The following is a 20,709-nucleotide window of genomic DNA, read 5'->3' on the forward strand; positions in this document are numbered from 1 at the left end:
GAACAGTGATGGATCTGTTCGCATATTTGTGCGCATCTTTGTCCATCTTGAAGGTCAATTCCTGCACAGTTGGACGTAATACACAAGCAAATACCGAATTACAGTACATCAAAAACTCTTTCGATGGTTGTATCGTTAGTTTTATCAGCCATTTACGACATGTTCTTTTATTGTTCTACATATGCAGTTTAGTATTATACAGTAGTCTAAAATACGTGCATTTCTTCTCTTACGACATTGGCAAAGTCCAACTAAGATTCTCGATATCGTTCTCTTTGAGCGTTATTAGTTTCTGCGAAACGTGGACGTCAGACTGTTGCTTGAGCCTCTGTATAATGTAAAAGACGCTTTACCGGGAAGCAGAAGTTCCGTAATTCGTCATATTAGTCTTTCTGAGAAGCTTTTAGGAAGAGACAGAATAATTGACATGGTAACTGTGGCCATCCGTACTCTGCGGGAGGATTGTAGCGTTATCGTAAAGAGTGTAGAATGAAGCGAGAGGCACGAGATCACTCAGCGATAGCTCCTTCACTACAAGAAATATATCAAGCGAAACCGCAAACTGGGCATGTCGTGGAACTGTGAAATTGTCGATACGGACACTCAAAGAGTTTCTTCGCCGGTCAGGCGTAATCGGCACACTTTACGTACAAACCGGGTCACGACCTTCACGAAGTGGTAAAAGCCACATGAATGTATCGGAATTTCTCAGGCAGCGTTACGTGTTCCAAGGACCTTACAGGCGGAGTGAACGCAAGTGCTTCCCGCACGGGTGCTGCTCCTGGCGGTGATGCTGCGAACTTGCCCGCGTTCGGCTGACTTTCCGAGAGCGAATCGGGCGTTGTCGCCTGCACCGACCAATGGCGAGACAGCGGCGGAGTTACGTCGTCTGCTGCCGCTCAGTGTCGGGGCAGAACCGCTAGTAAGCGCGGCGGTATTTCCACGGCTGCCCGATAACAGTACAAGGAAGTCGAGCGCCAAACACAGGCGGAAAACAAGAGAACACTTGAAGATGAGCGCCATAGACAGCATTCTCAATTACACCCGCAAAGAGGAGGAGGATTTCTACGCACTGCTCGGCTGCGACGAGAATTCCACAGTAAGTCCGTCTTTGATACGGTGCGCAACTGTCAAATCTTTCTCGCAAATCGCCAGCAGTAAATTTTTTCAGCACAAACTCAATTCGCTTGCCCTGCAGCGTACTGTTTCTATCATACTACATCTATTACCATCTTTATAATCATTCTTAAATTACTTGTATCTACATGTATTCTCACTGCAAAGTGTGTGGTGAAGGGATCTTTTTTTAGTAACAGTATTGTTTTCCTCTCATACAATTCACATTGGAGAGGAAAAGATTTATTATACGCCGTATTCTACTTTCACGAACTCTTAAGTGGGCTATCTGTAGGATAGGAGGGGCCGCCAGAGATGTAGTGGAGTTAGATATTCAGATTCTGCCCAGAGATTATCCAACTTGTACTTTTCTAAGTAAGTTTTCGCGAAATATTATGGACCGTGTATAATGTGTATGTTTCACATTTCATACCATTTCTGTTAACCCTTCGCCTTTGACTGCACTCTGAGGTCATTTTTGACTGGACTGCACGATTTCTTAATTTTGTTCTTACTTTTATCTGTAGTTGCTAATCATTGATAATTTAACATATGGTTGTATATGACTAAAATTTTGTGAGACTACTTCTTCGTAGACAGTAACGTCATTTAATAGCTCTAATGCAATGACAGTTTACATGTCATCGGCTGTTTTCAAATTAACATGAGCTTAAGCAGATTCCTATCAGGGTAATAATTACGTAGTGGTCTCCCACCTTGCATTTATCGTAATCTATGTCCGACAGTATATATATCACACCATTTAGTTGGAGATTTGTGTATTACCTAATACATCTTTTCTGAATTTACCCCGCAGTTTTTTTTGTTTTTTTTTTTATATATATAAACAGTGTATAACGAAGTATGTGTTAAATTTGGCGCCAACGTAGACGTCGGGCTACGCTACAGATAAATCTTTTGCCGCAATCAAGATTTCCTGAATTGCTATCTATTGAACTGATGACAGTATTTGCCCTGGCTATTTCTTTACTGATAAAAATAGCACCTTATCGACAGTCTTACTATTTCGTTCATTAATTACGTTAACGACACAAATACTTCTTGTAAACAAACAGTGATAGGTGGCACAGAGGTGAAGGTGCTAGCCAGGAGCATTGGGAGTTCAATTCCTACTCCTATCACGGATATTTACGTTTACCGTAATTCCCTAAAGTCGCCTTCAGCGCCAATGCTGGGATGTTTCCTTTGAAAAAGACCAGACCGATTTTCTTTCCCACCTCGTTCTTATGATTCATCTCTGTTGACCTCATCGACGGGTTAAGGTTTTTTCCAAATGAAGTTAGTTTACCTCCCTGTGGAGATTCCTTCATCTCTATATAGATATGTGGTACGCTGAGCAGTCACAATGACCCTTCGCAGATTTGAGTCCTTTGCATTCCTGATTCCATGAAACCCAGGTAACTAAATCTCTTTTCTATAATATTAAATATATAAGTTGGTTGTGATCAACCATTAAGAAATCTTATTCTCGTTCTGAAACAAGTTTGTTTGTACATACACTGACACAGAAGAAAAGAGACTATTACATCAGTTAGGAACTATTTGCCGTCACCTATTACTGAGCAACCTTTTTTTACCAGTCATTGCCTTCAGAGCGACGGATCATCAATTGTAGTACATATTTAGGTGTTAAACATGAAATCTTAGTATGATTTTTGAGCAATCGAGGTTCAAATTTTTATGAATCTGTTGAATACCATACGACAGTGCCTACTATCGAACCGCGATCTTATTGAAATTGGCTGAGGCTACAGACGAAAAGTCTATCCGCACTGCGTTAGTTACACGTAATTTTCTTTGTTTTCCCTAATTCCTCACCAAACACTAATATTGCTACAACGAATGATTTTTCTTTGGAAAGAAAAAATAATAATAAATAAAATGTCGTGTGACTAGGGCCTCCCGTCGGGTAGACCGTTCGCGGGATGCAAGTCTTTAGGTTTGACGCCACTTCGGCCACTTGCACGTCGATGCGGATGAAATGATGATGATTAGGACAACACAACACCCAGTCCCTCAGTAGATAAAATCTCCGACCTAGCCGGGAATCTAACCCAGGCCCTTAGGATTGACATTCTGTCTCGCTGACCACTCAGCTACCGGGGGCAGAAATAAAAATAAATAATAACAATAATAATATTAATAATAATTATAATAATAATGGCAGTAGTAATGATAATCGTGGTGGGGCATTCGTGTATAATAATAAATCGTTATGAAATGAACATTTATTTATCGAGACATTCAGGCGCATATCGCAATGGAGTTATAACGAGCTGTATCTGTTTCGAATAATGAACTCTGCATTTGTATTGCTTTTGGAGCGTCAATAGAAAGCAGCTGAGTCCTGTGTTCATGGAGTCGGCCGGGGTTTCCTGCTTTTCTACCTGTTGTGTTGCAGACCGCGTAAAGTGATCGGGTTGGCAGTCAACAGATCGTAACTCTTATGATTAACAGAAACCATCTCACCTGTATTATTACACATTTCGTTCGTTACGCGTCTTCATATTGCTTGCAGTTAAACAGTGCAGGAAAATTACAGCATCTTAACGAATAAAATAGGCGACTCACACTGATAAAAGCCTTATATTAAATCCTCACCGAGTTGTACTGAAATCGTGACACAAATGGTTTGGTTATAATATCTAACGTTAAAGACCAAATCCAAAAACACTTATCATAAAAATTCTGCTGACTGCTGGGCAGAAGTGTGGCTGCGCACCGTAAATTTCCCAGCCAGGATCGCTCCACGTCGGAACCGACCATGTAAACATAGTACTTGGCCTGTGTCGAGTGCGATAGGCGACTGTGCGATCATAATCGTTAAAAGTAGTGACGAAACTTGAAGTACGGAACTGATATTAAAGAGTGCACAATTAATCCAAACAATTGAAAAGTAGAACCGAACAAAAGTTAACAACACAATTATGCACAATAACAAGGCAACAAGTGACAGTGCTTACACTAGACTACATAGTCATTTGACAGCTATGACAGTTAGGTGAACAATTACGAAGTATAGTTGTATATGATTTACGTAAAGTTTATCAGGAACGATGATTATTATCTCGCAGAACGAAGTCAGTAATAACGTAATTGTGTGTATTGTCTTTGAAAATGTAAAAGAGCTAAAGCAAACAAAGTGGTGGTTATCGTATGCTGCAGCATACCGCAGAATGCTTATGATCAGCGATGTTCTTTAATGTTGCATACGACAGCCAGGCTATTTGTCACGCCTTTAGTACAGCTCTCTGAGGATTCAGTATAAAGCTGTTATCAGTGTGAGTTGTCTGCTTTATTTGTAAGATATTTTAGCTTTAGCCTAATTCCCTGTTTTTGTCCAGCTGCAGGCAACCTGAAGACACATAAAAAGTTCTCGGTTTACTTGGCACGTCAAATTCGGATAACGAACGAAGCCGATCATATCACAGTAAACGTGAAGTAATACAGCTGAGGTGGTTTACAGTAGTATTAGTATCAGCTGTAGAGCTCAACATCATCCAAATTAGTTCGTAACTGGTCAAGACGATCGTTCATTGCTGTACACTGCAAAGATACAGGTATATTTACTATATTTCTGAAATTGAGCTGATACCGGGGCCTTCAATGGTCATTGGAGAATCATCATACGAATGTTTGTTGGAATATAAGGGGAGAGGGATAAAAAATTGAGAGTCGAACGCAGTTAGAGCAGACTTCGCCGCCTTAGCCGGTTGCGCTAACGCCGTTGCTGGACGGCTGGTACTCCCATAGGTCTTCAACATCCTCGCGAAATTTTAAACATTTTGTCAAAAACTCTTAAGGAGTGCATCATATTAGGACGGCATTTAACACAACTAACTCTGCACTACAATCGTAGCGAAAGAAGCACAAAATCGGTGGTCTCTTAGATGTACGCTTCCATTGTTAGTGCCGTCGAAGTCCATCAACTCAAGCGGCAGTGGAAGAGTAAAACATTCGTTCTACACCTACACTCCGCAGTCCACCTTGCGGTGTGTGGCGGAGGGTACTTTGTGAATCAGTGTCAGTTCCCCCTTTTCCTGTCCTAGTTGTGAATGGTTAGGACGATTTTTGGCAAGACTCTGTGTGGGCTCGAATCTCTAGTTTTACGTTCATGCTCAATCCGCGAGACACGCGTAGGACGAAACAATACGTATATTCGTTGACTCTTTTAGAAACGTACGCTCTCGGAACTTCAAAGTAGACCATACCATGATGCAGAACGCCTCTTGCAGAGTCTGGCACAAGAGCTGACTAAGCGTCTTCGTGACACTTTCACGCGTACTTAATGAACCTATAACTAAGTGCGCTGTTCTTCTCTATTCGCTCTGTAAATCCTATCGAACGAGCTTAGTATAAGCTACCTCCGTTATGGGTGGACTAAATTTCCTGAGGCTTATTCCAGTAAATCTGCTTGGCATCTGCCTTACCTGCGATTAGTTTTATGCGGTCGTTCCACTTCAAATTTCTCCCTATGCAATTCTCATAGATACATTATAGATGTAACTTTCCACTTATTGTTCTGCAACTGCGTAGTCATACAACAATGGGCCTTTCTGTCTATTTACGCGCATTTCATCATATTTATGTTCAGGATCAATTTTCACTCCCTGCACCAAGCGTAGATCCGCTGCAGGTCTTCCTGGATTTCGCTACGAGGGTTACCCAGAAAGTAGTGCACCGAAAACAATGCTACGAATGCGAAACGTTGCGTATGTGTTATTTGAAGTCTCCTGAGAGAGCGCGTCAAGTGTCCGTCACTTCCGACAGACAACGTAGAAGCAGGACAGTTTCAAAATGGCGTATGTAGGTGATGTACCGGCATGTTACAAGCAACGTGTTGTCAGTGAATTTCTCACTGCAGAGAAAGAAACTGTGGGAATATTCACAAACGCTTGTGCAAAGTAATTGAGCATACGCTGTCGACGCAAGTAAAGTTAACGGTGGGTGAGGTCATCAGAAGGCGGTTCGACGGAGCTTCACGATTTGCAGCGGACTGGGAGACCATCCACGGGTGTCACACCTAACAGCCTTGACCTAGCCCCCTCGGACTTCCACTTGTTTGGGCCATTAAAGGATGGCATTCGTGGAAGGCACTTCGATGAGGTGATTCACACAGCGAAGCACTGGCTGCGCCACCAGGACAGGGATTGGTACCGACAGGGCATACACGCCCTTGTTTTGCTCTGTAGGACGGCCACAGAACGGCATGGAGATTACGTGGAAAAATAGGGTGTGTAGGTGAAACAACATTCTTTCATGTGTTTAATTCTCATTATGTTCAATAAAGAATTGTTGAAGAAAAAAATGCGGTGCATTACTTTCTGGGCAACCCTCGTACAATTTTCTAGCGTTCCGACTTTTCTGTATACAACAGCATCATCCTCGAAAAGCCTCATGAAACCTCCGATGCTATCTGCTAGGTCATTTATATAAGGAGTGATTCTTACTAACATTTAAAAACCTCCGAGGCGACGAAGATGACATAGTGACACGTAATTTGACATATGGGGTTGCAAATGTTGGGAATGACGTACCTCGCCTCACTTGCGTCGGTGGAGCTTATCAATCTGTCGCATCTGATCATCCCAATCCAATTCAAGTATTGACGTCGGTGTGGCTCTGGGCCCACGTCTATGGTGGAGCTCACAGTTCGAGCCTTGTCTGGCAAATTGTATTTTTTCATTGCGTTCGACAATTATGTGTTTACATTTACGTACGATATATTATTCCATTTAGAGTCTCCGGGGTTTATTGTGAAAGTACAGTACAACAAACCCTACCTGTCATAAGTAAATGAGTCGTTACCAGTAAATGAGCTACATCTTCTTTACTAAATAATGTTTGTAAACAAGAAAGACCGGACAGTAGAAAAGGAACACAGAATAACAGCTTTTACTTGGTTACAGCGACGACAATAATTTTTTGACTTTGCGTTTACAACCAAGCGCATTTACAAAAGCTGTTCGAAGTTTGCACCGTTTGCTCGAATGCTCCATCGCTCAGTTCCTCCTTCACGCCCAAGCCCAACCGATGCATTTGCGGCGAGGTACGTCATATGGTGACGTCACATATTCTACATTTCTCTCCATTTATGGAGCATTTCCCGACATATACGACCCCATGTATCATATTAAATTACTTGTCAGCGTCAGCTACGTAGCTTCGAGGGTTTTTAACGTAAATACAAATCACTCTCGTATATTGTGAAGAGTAATCGTCCAATAACACTTCCTCGGGGCACGCCTGAAGTTACTTTCACGTCTGAAGACTTTTCTCCGTTCAGAATGACATGTTATCTATTTGCTAGAAACTCGTCAGTCCAATGACATAGTTCGTCTGATATTCCGTACGGTCGTATTTTTTTCTCATCAGGCGCAAGTGCGGAATTGTATCGAACGCCTTCCGGAAGTCAAGGAACACATAAACTACTTGGCTGCCTGAATCTACTGCTTTCTCAGTCTCGTGGACAAACAGAGCTGAGTTGTTTTCGGAACCCATGTTGATCCCTATAGGAGGAAATTTTTGGTATCCACAAACGTCATAATATGAGCGCATAAAACATGTCCCAAAATTCCACAGCAGCTGAACTTCAGGTATGTAGAACTATAGTTTTATTCGTCTTTTTTCTCGCGTTTCGTCAGGAATGCGTATGAGAAACGATAAAAACAATAGATCGATAGCGCAAATTTCTCTCATTACAAATTAGTGGTGATCGACTTCAAAGTACCACCCATTTGAGTCCACTCTTGATTGGCTTTGGTAACTCCCACTACTCAAAACATTTATGCATGTGGTTTTCCGTGAGGGTGTACAGAAAGTCCGCAGTTTTTCCTCGCGGTGTATCGAGTGAATAAAATGGTTCAAATGGCTCTGAGCACCATGGAACTTGACATCTGAGGTCATCAGTCCCCTAAACTTAGAACTACTTGTACCTAACTAACCTCAGGACATCACACACACCCATGCCCGAGGTAGGATTCGAACCTGCGACCGTAGCAGCAGCGCGGTTCCGGACTTAAGCGCCTAGAACTGCTCGGCCACAACGGCCGGTTATCGAGTGAATATGTCTGTAGTTAGCTGCTCGGCAACCACCACGAGGTCGATCACTTTCGCTAAAACTCGTCACAGAAGAAGGTAGAAAAACAAACGCTGATTAACACGCGACTGCAATCCAAAGTCTCGTTTTTTTTTTTTCAAAATTATTTTACATGTTGAAGACTTTTGTACAAGTTTAACTAATTTCTGTCTTGTACTTTGTTTTCCAGACAGAACAGATTGTTGCTGAATACAAGGTCAGAGCTCTTCAGTACCACCCGGACAAGAATGAGGGCGACAAAGAAGCCGAAGCGAAGTTTCAGCAGTTGCAGGTAAGGCATGCAGTTATTGTCTTCCAGTTGTTGCAGGCTCTTTGGTTGATACCTCCGCCGGTATCAGCCGCACAGTCCATGACTGCAGCGCCCTAGACCGCTCGGCGAATCCCGCGCGGCGTAGTGTTTCATATCTGTCTTCGCAACTGCTAAAAACGCGTATTTACTCTCTTCATTTCACACCTACCTCCCTCCTTCATCATTGCTCCAACTTATAACCAACCCACTCTCCATTCATTCCTTACTTCTGCATTCACCATCTTGTATTCGTCTTTGACACTCCACCCTCCCGCCCCCCCTCCCTCCAATTATCACTACTTCATTAATTTCCCATGATGCGACTCACATAAATTAATATATAACACCATAAATAAAACGATACATCAAAAGAGCGTTTCTAGACCAAAGGAAAACCAAATTGACAAGACACAAAAAACATAAAATATTGGCTTATGTTCATAACACACAAACATTAATGGTGCAATACCTCATACGTTTCATGTGAGAAAATGTGAAGTGCTGCAATACGATGTTAGGCCACAAACATGAGTGCTAAACCCAAGAATACCTGGGAAATGTGCGTTCAGACGGAACTTCTAGATGTAAGCAAAATTAAACGATAACTTCAATGTCCTTTAAAGCGAACTGTTTTAGGTTTAGATCTAAAAATAAAATTGTAAATATGTTCGATTCCGGACAATTGACACAGATATGGTAAAATAAATACTCATTTTTAGTAGTTGCAAGGACGGTTCTGAGACGCCATTAGTAATTTTTCATGTTCGTTGCTCCGCATTCTTGGCACAAACATGGCAGATTTAATGCGAGACGCAGTTCAGATTTCCAACAGGTGTTCGCCCGTGCGCGTAGCAGTTTTTGGCTCGTACGACAGAACAACGTGCTTTTGGTGAACGTCAATGTAACTCATCGCGCGCGAGTTTTTGGAATAACAGAGGAATCCCCCACTTAGTGTCGCCTGACCTTACTTATCTGCCAGGGCAGCTGAAAAGGCCTCGCTTATCGTTTGGATCCGTACTACAGACCTCAGTACTAAATTACAACGCAGTAATGTTTCTGGCGCGTCAGCGAAGTGACTCTTCGGGGAAACCAAAGACTAGTGCTGTATAGGAGCAGGGTTTGAAGCCAACGCCGACCATCGTAGCTTAGTTTTCGCTATTTATATAAACTGCTCCGTGTCGACGTCATGGTCACGACCTCGGAAAAGTTTCAACACGGTACTTTTTTTTTCCATGACTCGTTTTGCGTTTATATCTTCTGACAAGGCAAATACCGGAGCTCGAACGTATGAAATCTAATAGAAATCATTTTAAAATATGGAGATGTCTGTTCAATCATCAGTAAGTTCATTTACGCGAAAAACCTTGCATTTCCGTATAGTCAGTCTGAAGGTTAACAACTTCAAAACATATGCAAAGACAAGTCACTATAGAGCAAAAGCGTCTTGTAGCAGGCAATCATGGCCTTCAGGCTCACGTGAGTCATCAATGAGGTATTTGGGAGAAAGCATTTAGTTGAAACAATAAATGCTGGTACAAGCAGAAATAAGTCATATTTCCAATGATAGAAGTTGGGGTATCGTCATACGTTGTTCCTTGTTCGTTATACAGCTGCATTTGTGCAATTTCAATGAAGTGAAATGATAAGCACACGGCGAAATGTAGAAGTTTCCTCACTTGACAAGAACGATACGGGGACACGCTACATGATTTTCGGCATATCTTCGCTGCAGTAGTCGAGATCGAAATCCACAGCGGTCGTACTATCCTGATCTCTGCCACGAGCTGTTTCATTTCGCTTCTTTATCACTTCATTGAAACTCCACACATGCACTCTGATGACGAAGGACGTACAACAGAGCCACTTGTATTTTAGAAAATACGACTTTGTAAGTTTTTTTAACTACATATATACGCCAATGTTCAGATTTTCGCGTAATAATACCTCATTTATGGCAGGCTGGTCGTAATAGTCTGTTACACGCTATTGTTTTTCAATGACTTCGGCTTCTGTAGTGTTTAGAGTAGTTCATTGTCAAACATGGTTTGTACACAAACGCAGAGGGCTGCAAATAAATATCGATGGGTGATAAAAAATATACATAAAATATAAATGTAGTTGTTCATCTACCATTATGCAGAAGAACGATCTCTGAATTTGAATAAAATTTAATCTTCTTACACAAAACATATACACAACTAGTTCCTTCAGTTGCTACCTACAGATCTAAAAAAATATTACAACAAAATTTTAACGTCTAACAATCGTTGCTACAAAGAAGATATTCTAATACGTCTTATATACCATCTACGTACATAGACCATTGTACAACTCTACGTACTGTACTGTCATTTAGCAATGAACATATTGCGGAACAACTGTAACATAAGTACAAGCAGTTATGGAAAATCCAGCGTTGAATGGCTACGTGTTTTTTATCAGAAACTTTCGTATTTGGCACGATCACGATTTTATTGTATAATGTATATCGTCACCATGGAGTGTCTTCTTCAATGAGGTAGGTTCACCTCAGTCATGTTACGTTTCATATTCTTGACAGTGGATTTTCCATATCCGTTTTTACTTATATCGCAGTTGTTCCCAAAGACTGAATGACACTCCACTACGAAGAATGACACAATTGTCTATATATGTAGATTATATGTAATAAATGTATTAGAATTTCTTCTTCATGACGAATGACGGTTATTAGACTGTAAAAAAAATTCCTGCAATACTTGTTCAGATCTGATGCCAATTTAACATGCCAACTCTCTCTCTCTCTCTCTCTCTCTCTCTCTCTCTATATATATATATATATATATATATATATATATATAATACTGGAAATTAAAATTGCTACACCAAGAAGGAATGCAAATGATAAACGGGTATTCATTGGACAAATATATTATACTTGAACTGACATGTGATTACATTTTCACGCAATTTGGGTGCATAGATGCTGAGAAATCAGTACCCAGAACAACCACCTCTCGCCGCAATAACGGCCTTCATACGCCTGGGCATTGAGTCAAACAGAGCTTGGATGGCGTGTACAGTTACAGCTGCCCATGCACCTTCAACATGATACCACAGTTCATCAAGAGTAGTGACTGGCGTATTGTGACGAGCCAGTTGCTCGGCCACCATTGACCAGACGTTTTCAATTGGTGAGTAATCTGGAGAATGTGCTGGCCAGGGCAACAGTCGAATATTTTCTGTATCCAGAAAGGCCCGCTCAGGACCTGCAACATGAGGTCGTGCATTATCCTGCTGAAATGTAGGGTTTCGCAGGGATCGAATGAATAGTAGAGCAGCGGGTCGTAACACATCTGAAATGTAACATCCACTGTTCAAAGTGCCGTCAATGCGAAGAAGAGGTGACAGAGACGTGTAACCAAGGGGATCGAGCCGTGGCTGCACGATCCGTTACAGCCATGCGGATAAGATGCCTGTCATTTCGACTGCTAGTGATAAGAGGCCGTTGGGATCCAGCACGGCGTTCCGTATTATCCTCCTGAACCCAAAGATTCCATATGCTGCTAACAGTCATGGGCTCTCGACCAACGCGCGCAGCATTGTCGCGATACGATAAACCGCAATCGCGATAGGCTACAATCCGACCTTTATCAATGTCAGAAACGTGATGGTAAGCTTTTCTCCTCCTTACACGAGGCATCTCAACAATGTTTCAGCAGGCAACGCCGGTCAACTGCTGTTTGTGTATGAGAAATCGGTTGGAAACTTTCCTCATGTCAGCACGTTGTAGGTGTCGCCAACGGCGTCAACCTTGAGTGAATGCTCTGAAAAGCTAATCATTTGCACATCACAGCTTCTTCTTTCTGTCGTTTAAATTTCGCGTCTATACGATCTGGGCAAATAAATTTCTCTAATGAGAAGTTTACATAATAAATACGATCAATATATATATATATATATATATATATATATATATATATATATATATATATATATATATATATATATATATATGCACATTCGATTGCAGCCATTAGATCTTGAGCACTTGCCTTCTCTAATTATACTGGTTGAGAGAATGTTTGACTTAATAAAACCTGATGCGTGACAGTGAACAGTGATTGTTCAGTAGGAACGAGAGGAACTGAATGTATTGAATCGCTAATATACTCAAGGTAAATATAAGTTTTATTAGGTACCATCAGTAGCGCTCTCACTGTTCGGAGGTGAAGCAGTAGTAAGGAACTGGACTCGTATTCGGAAGGACGTCGGTTCAAAAATCCCCGTCCGGCCATCCTGATTTAGGTTTTCCGTGATTTACCTGAATCGCTGTACGCAAATGTCGGGTTGTTTCTTTGAAAAGGACACAGCCGATTTCCATCGCCGCCTTTCCCCAGTCCGAGCTTGTACTGTCTCCAATCACCTCGTCGTCGACGGGACACAAAATCCTGATCTTGTTTGTTCGGTGACGACGCTTCTGCATATGGGAAAAGTATTGTCCGGGGTCTGTTGGTAAGGAAAAGGAAATGGACGCTAATTCCATACGATGTTCTATACTGCAGCTTCCTTCAAATACGGTTAAATGCAACATGGCGTCGTCATCGGCCCAAAGCCCAGTCTATGCAGTTTCTATTCGCTTATTGTCTTCACTGTTTATACTCCACATTTCACTTTCGTGCAAGACTGCACTTCAGACAAATGCTTTCAGAATGGATTTTCTGACAGATTTTGTTGGATGTTAAAATATTTCTTTCTCTGAGACGCTTTTTTTTTACTATTGCCAGCCTGCATTTTATATCCCCTCTATTTCGGCCATCGCCAGTTATCTCGTAACGCAGACAGAGAAACGCATATGCCACATTTAACGTCCCAGTTCATCTAATTCTCTCGGCATCATCTTAATTTTGCTGCACTTCCTTGCGTCTTTTTGTTTTTATTGCCTCTTTTCAAGACACTGTCCTTTCCGTTCAACTGCTCTTCAATGTCCTTTGCCGTCTCTGACAGTTACAATGTTATCGGCAAACTGCAGGGTTATTTAATGTCCCTGAACCTCAATTTTCTTTCCAAATTTTTCGTTTGTTTTCTCTCTGCTTGCTCAATATACACATTGAATAACATGGGGGTAGGCTACAATATTCTCACTCCCTTCTCAGTTGCTGCTTCTTTCACGTGCTGCGACGCAGTAAGTATAGTCTGTTTCTGTAAAAGTGGTAGATAACCTTTCGCTCGGAGTCTTTTATATATAATTGCCGACATATTTGTCACTGTACATTCCCCAACTGTGTTGAAATTTCAGTTTAATAAGTATTTCACTGTCCCGGTTGCATATTCATTTTTACGGTCATAAAAAATTAATGCACAGTTAGAATGGGGGAAAAGGATAAATTTACGACTGCTATTGACATCGAATTCTTATGATTGAAATGAGGTAATACAGAATAATTTTTGCGTAGACCCCATGACGTCTAACACTTACTTCAGAAGTGCATGGAAATCTCAAATCTCGTGAGAGAAATTCATTTGGGTGTGAATGCAGCCATTCGTGCGTCGTGGTTTTCGCCTCTTCAGCACTTTGAAATGCTTACCTCCCAGAGTTGCCTGAGCCGTTCAAACACTTCGGGGCGACGTCCCTGACCTTCATTCTAGAAACTACGCATAGTCTCACAGGCGTCGACGTAACAATCTCAACTCAGCAGTCAACAAATCCCATCTCGCGGACACTTTATTGAATCGCAGCACATCGTGGACAATATTTTGTGGTGTACGACCACCAACAGTCCAAAAGAGAGGCTATTTAGATTGTAGTAATAGCCTTTTTCCTTGACAAGCTCTTCCACTGCGGCGTAGTTTTCGTTAGTACTTGAATGGTATGCCTAATGCGAAGCGTCTTCGACAGAAGTTCGCCTATTTTAAACTTTCTGCTTCAATCCTACATTTGCTGCAAGGACACACAAGAATCACTGTGCTGTTACTTCCAAACGTTTAACAGCTTCACAACTCAAAACAAGTAACACAGATTGCTACTCCAGCGTAGGGCAAGTAGACAATCATAATTATTAATGAAGGGCTTACACCGGAAATGAAAACAGCGTCCATCGTTCCTCAAGGTAGTGATGATAGGACCGAAGCACATGGCGTAGTTTGGACACCCATAATATTTCGTACACGGTTGTAGGTATCAACACGAAACTTGTGGCGTATCATGGTACGCAAAAGGACAAAACATATGCTGTACCACTAACAGTCATATCTGAAGAGATACTGAAGCAACAATAGACTAGTTTAAATGTTTATCTTCTCGTCCTTTTTCTTCTTCTTCTTTTTGGCTTCTAAGGGACTGTAAGCTCTTCTGCCGATATCATCCTCGGAAGAGCCAAAGAAACTAGTACACCTGCCTAAAACAGTGTAGGGCCCCAGCGAGCACACAAAAGTGCTGAAACACGACGTACCATGGACTAGACTAATGTCTGAAGTAGCGTTGGAGGGAACTGGCAACATGAATCCTGCAGGCGTCGATGAATCTACAAAGGTACGAGGGAATGGACATCTCTTCTGAACAGCACGTGGCAACGCATCCCAGATACGCTCAATAATGTTCGTGTCTGGGGAGTTTGGTGGTCAGTGTAAGTGTTTAAACTCAGAAGAGTGTTCCTGGAGTTACTCTGTAGCAATTCTGGATCTGTGGGGTGTCGCACTGTCCTGCTGGAATTGCCCAAGTCCGTCGGAATGCACGATGGACATGAATGAATGCAGGTGATCACAGGATGCTTACTTACGTGTTACCTGTCAGTCATATCTAGTCGTATCAGGGGTCCCATATCACTCCAGCTGGACACGCCCACCATTACAGAGCCTACACCAGCTTGAACAGCCCCCTGCTGACATGCAGGGTCCATGGATTCATGAGGATGCCTCCATACCCACACACATCAATCCGCCAGATACAATTTTAAAGGAGACTCGTCAGACCAGGCAGTATGTTTCCCATCAACAACAGTCCAATGTCGGTGTTGACGAGCACAGGAGAGGAGTAAAGCGTTGTGTTGTGCAATCATCAAGGGTACACGAGTGGGCCTTCGGCTCCGAAAGCCCAAGCCTATGATGTTTTGTTGAATGGTTCGCACGCTGACACTTGATGGCCCAGCATTGAAATCTGCAGCAATTTGCGGAAGGGTTGCACTTCTGTCACGTTGAACGATTCTCTTCAGTCGTCGTTGGTTCCGTTCTTGAAGGATTGGAGATTTGATGTTTTACCGGATTCCTGATTTTCACGGTACACTCGTGAAATGATCGTACGGGAAAATCTCCACTTCATCGCTACCTCAGAGATGTCGTGTCCCTTCGCCCGTGCGAGGACTATAACACCGCGTTCAAACTCACTTTAATCTTGGTAACCTGCCACTGTACAGCAGTAACCGATGTAACAATTGCGCCAGACACTTGTCTTATGTGGTGTTGCCGATCGCAGCGCCGTATTCTGCCTGTTTACATATCTCTGTATTTGAATACGCATGCCTATACCAGTTTCTTTGGCGCTTCAATGTATGTTACCTCCAAATCCTTCTATCGTATGCTGCTTCCTGGCAATTATTTACCTTCAACCGTCCGCAAATTGCTGCAGATTTCAATGCTCTGCCATCAGCAAGTGTCAGCGTGCAAACCAATGAACATCATCTACCGATGTATTCCTGGGTCTTCCCTTTGGTATCTCACCAAATACGATATTGCAGTGCCAGTGTTTATAAGAAGTACGATGCAATGTGCGAAGGGACAATGCATAGTACTTCTTATAAACACAGTCCACTGAAATGTATTTATCTGCGGATACCAGGAAAGCGACTTTGTATTAAATGTCTCCCCTGTACAGGAATTACAGTAAAAGGACGAAGACGTAGGGAGGATGGGTCTCCCCATGAAGTGTGCACGGGTAGCCGAAAGTTAAGACGACCGCTCGCGACAAGTGGGAAACCCCAGTCCGAATCGTGGGCTGGCACTAATTTTTAATGCCGTCATATCATTCTACAGTTGGAGGTTGCCCGTAATCGCAACTGCGAATACATTTCGTGTATCTTACCAAACGACTTTTTCATGAATGTTCTTGAAACCACGTGATACTCTTTTAACTCTCATCTGCTGGTCTGCCCGTTAAAGTTTTCTGCAATTTATTATGCTCATCATTGGTGCTTGTTTGACAGCATGTTGATTGATCTGTGTGTCTTGTCCTTCCAGCTTTGCGATTCATTATCATAGTTTTCTGTAAACTTTGTTTCAGATACTTGCAATTGATCTTCCGTTTTAGTTCAACTACTCCAAACGTTAAGACTGGTCTGGTAATTGTTTTCCGTGTCAGTAGTTTCGACCCTAGAATTTTGTATGTGGAGTAGGACGCTCTATTAGTATTTTCCAGTCTCATTTTTATTCTACTTATCTCTGATTTTGTTCGTCTATCATTCCGCCCAGAAATATGAACTGCTAAACGCATCCGAATTTCTTTGCTGATTCTTAGAAACGATTGCTTGTTCATCTGTGGATCCTTGAACAATAACGTATTTTGTTTTCAGACCTTTTAAGTAAAGTTTGGATGCTTCTCACACGAGCTGCACAAATAAGTCTGATCTCTAGTTCACTTTTTCTAATCAGCACTACATCATCTGCATACGCTAAAACCTTAACTTTATTTTTTGGGAGGATCCCAGGGGATACTAATTTGTTTAGTCTTAAGTCTCTCCAAGGCTACACTAAAGAGAAGAGGGAACAGAGCATCTCCTATCTTAGCTTAGTTTAATTTTAAAACGGTTAGATTTTATTCCATTTAACAAAACGCTGCTTATGTTATCGTCCATGCAAATTTTACAGGAATTTATAAGTTTAATCACCGCCTTATGCAAGCCATCCTAGACGCCAACTTATACCATTCCTTTCTAGAAACGTCTAAGTAAAGGAAATCGACTATTCGTCTTCCCTACTGGCTACGTTACAGGCTCGTTAAATTTCATGTCGCCTAGATATTTAATTGACATGAATGAGTCAGGCAGCCCTAACAATGTATTCGAAGGTCAAAGGACTCTTTTCCCTACTCATCTGCATTAAGTTCGAAACGTCCCCTTTGAAAAATTTATACATGACTGTGCTTAAACTGACACACAATATTTTTAGCGCAACGCAATCTGACTTTCAATAATCCCTACAAAAGAATGGCCCTGACTAACATTAACCTATACCTTTCACAAATCAGTTACCTCACAAAAATCTTCGTTACTCGAACTACAGCAATACAGCGAGCGCCACTACTGCCAGCTAAATAAAAGATTCAAACTACTGAAGGCACTAACTACTGATAGGCATAGTTAGCAAATGAAAGATTTTAATAGAGAACAAACAATGTATTTACCTTAATAGTGTTGAAAAACCATAATATATATAGCAGTTCATGCCATCCAGTCTTACAAATTTCAAATCTCCGCCATTTCTCTCCCCACATCCACCACTGCTGGCGGCTCACCTCCAACTGCGCAACGCTACGCGCTGTTCACATCCAGCTGCCGCTGCCCAACACTACAATGGCAGACAACAATGCAAACTAGACACAGCACAGCCAGTGATTTTCACACAGAGCGCTACGTAGTCAATAAGAAAACATAAACAGCCTACTTAAAAGTTGTATTGTCCTGCATTCGGAGCAAACTGCTGTTGATAAAACCAACCGATAATTCTGTCAGTCACCCTGCGTCCACCTACAGTCACTCAACCACGACACTTTCCCGTCACTACAGTATCAGCAAGCAGTCGCACATATTATCTGTCAGATAGTTTATGTGTACAGAGGACAAAAGCGGTCCTATCTCACTTCCCAGGGGCACTTGAGAAATAAAATAAGAGAAACGCTTATGCAGACAACGAACTTTTTGAAACGAATTAAATGAACGGAACTAGATCGATGGGGGTGAAATCAATGAAGCCGGCCGGTGTGGCCGAGCGGTTCTAGGCGCTTCAGTCTGGAAGTGGGTGGCCGCTACGGTCACAGGTTCGAATCCGGCCTCGGGCATGGATGTGTGTGATGTCCTTAGGTTAGTTAGATTTAAGTAGTTCTAAGTTCTAGGGGACTGATGACTCCCGATGTTAAGTCCCATAGCGCTCAGAGCCATTTGAACCATTTGAAATCAGTGAAGGTACACTGTGGCAACAGTTGTGGGACAGCGATATGCACATACATAGATGACGGAATTATCGCATACAGAAGATATAAATGGGCAGTGCTTTGGTGGCGCTGTCATTCCCACTCAGGTGATTGCGGAATAGTAGTTGGAGCTAAACGCATGGGACATTTCCATTTCGGAAATCGTTGGGCAATTCAACATTACGAGATCCACAGTGTCAAGAATGTGCCCAGAATACCAAATTTCAGGTAATACCTCTCACCGCCGACAACACGATGGCCGACTGCCTTCACTTAACGACCGAGAACAGCGGCGTTTGCGTAAAGTAGTCATTGCTAGCAAATAAACAACACTCCGTAAAATAACAGCTGAAAGGGCTGTGGCAACAGACGACAGACGCCCGTACCTTCGCTAACAGCACGACAGTGCCTGCGGCACCGCTCCTGGGCTCGTGAGCGTATCGATTGGACTCTAGACAACTGGAAAGCCGTGGTCTGGTCGGATGAGCCCCGATTTCAGTTGGTCAGAGATGGCGGTAGAGTTAGTGTCACGCAGACCCCACGAATCCATGGGCCCAAGCTGTCAACAAGGCGCTGTGCACGCTGGTGGTGGAGCCATAATGGTATGGTGTGAACCGACCATTGAGTGAAAATGGTTATGTTCGGGTACTTGGAGGCCATTTGCGACCATTCATGGAATTCATGTTCCCAAACAACCATGGACGATGGATGACAATGCTCCATCTCACCAGGCCACAACTGTTCACGACTTGTTTGAAGGACATTCTGGGCAGTTAGAGTGAATGATTTGGCCACCAAGATCGCCCCCGCATGAATCCCGTCGAACATTTCTGGGTCATGATCGATAGGTCAGTTTTGCACAAAATTCCGCACCGGCAACGCTTTCGCAATTATGGGCGGTTGTAGAGGCAGCATGGCTCAATATTTCTGCAGGTGACTTGCAGCGACATGAGTTCATGCCACATTGATATCTGCGTTATGCTAGGCAAAAGTGGGTCCGACATATTAGGAAGTATACCATGACTTTTGTTACATCAGTCTATTAGATGGTTTGTGGATGGAGTTCCTTGTTTATTGTCAGTCGAGCGTTAGTCATAGATATTTTATTGTGTCAGTTAGAAGGATAAGGTAAGATAGGAGGTTGAAGATACAGATGATTCGCCCCATAATTGATGTCTAGGTTTTGCATGGGGTGACCTCGAGGAACCATTAGTTGCACAAGGAGTTAAACTCGTATCGTCGACTCCGATGTCGTTAGAGACATCGTTGGAGACATCGTTAGAGACAAAGGCTCGGACTGTGTCGAGGATTGGGATGGAAGTCGGCCATGCCCTTTCAAAGGAACTACCCTGGCATTTTCCTGGAGCGATTTACGAAAATTACAGGAAACCTAAATTTGGATAGTCAGATGCGGATTTGAACCGTTGTCTTTCCTAATGCGAGTCCAGTATGCTGACCGCTGCCTCATCTGGTTCGGTGATACTGTCCAATCACACTAATGTGACCAATTGTCAGGCGCCTGAATAACCACCTTTTCCAGCGCAGATGCTGCAAGACGTACAGTAAGAGTGTCACTGAGGCTATGGAAGCTAACGACAGGGATGTGGAGCCATGCTGACTCAAGTGTCATGGCCAGCTGTTCTAGGTTTCTCAGTTGAGGGTCCATGCCATGAACGGAGAAATCGAGGTGGTCCCTCATATACTCGATTGGTATTAAACCCGGGGAGTCTGGTGGCCAGGGGAGTACGGTAAACTCATCCTGGTACTCTTCGAACTATACACGGTCAATGCGAGCTGTGTGACACGTTGCGTTGTCCTGCTGGTAGGTGCCATCACGCCGGTGAGAAGCGAACTGCATGTAGTAATGGACATGGTCCCCAAGGATAGGCAAATACTTAGTTGATCCTTTGTGCATTTCAGAATGATGAGATCACCCAGGGAATGCCACGAAAGAATTACCTAGACCACAACGCTGCCATCTCTGGCCTGGCCCCGTCCGACGATCGTAGTGGGTGTTTGTTTCCA

General features: G+C 42.7%; 1 protein-coding gene across 1 annotated transcript in view; it reads left to right on the plus strand.

Moving 5' to 3' along the window:
• Positions 1 to 879: 879 nt before the first annotated feature.
• Positions 880 to 20,709, plus strand: part of LOC126144218 (J domain-containing protein-like) — a 78,347-nt gene continuing 58,517 nt past the window's right edge. The window contains exons 1-2 of the mRNA XM_049915478.1: positions 880 to 1,099; positions 8,406 to 8,507. Coding sequence (XP_049771435.1) covers positions 1,013 to 1,099; positions 8,406 to 8,507 — 189 coding nt within the window. The 5' untranslated portion in view covers positions 880 to 1,012. The remainder of the gene's footprint in view (positions 1,100 to 8,405; positions 8,508 to 20,709) is intronic.

This window comes from Schistocerca cancellata, chromosome 2 (assembly GCF_023864275.1).
Source record: "Schistocerca cancellata isolate TAMUIC-IGC-003103 chromosome 2, iqSchCanc2.1, whole genome shotgun sequence".
Lineage (NCBI taxonomy): Eukaryota > Metazoa > Arthropoda > Insecta > Orthoptera > Acrididae > Schistocerca > Schistocerca cancellata.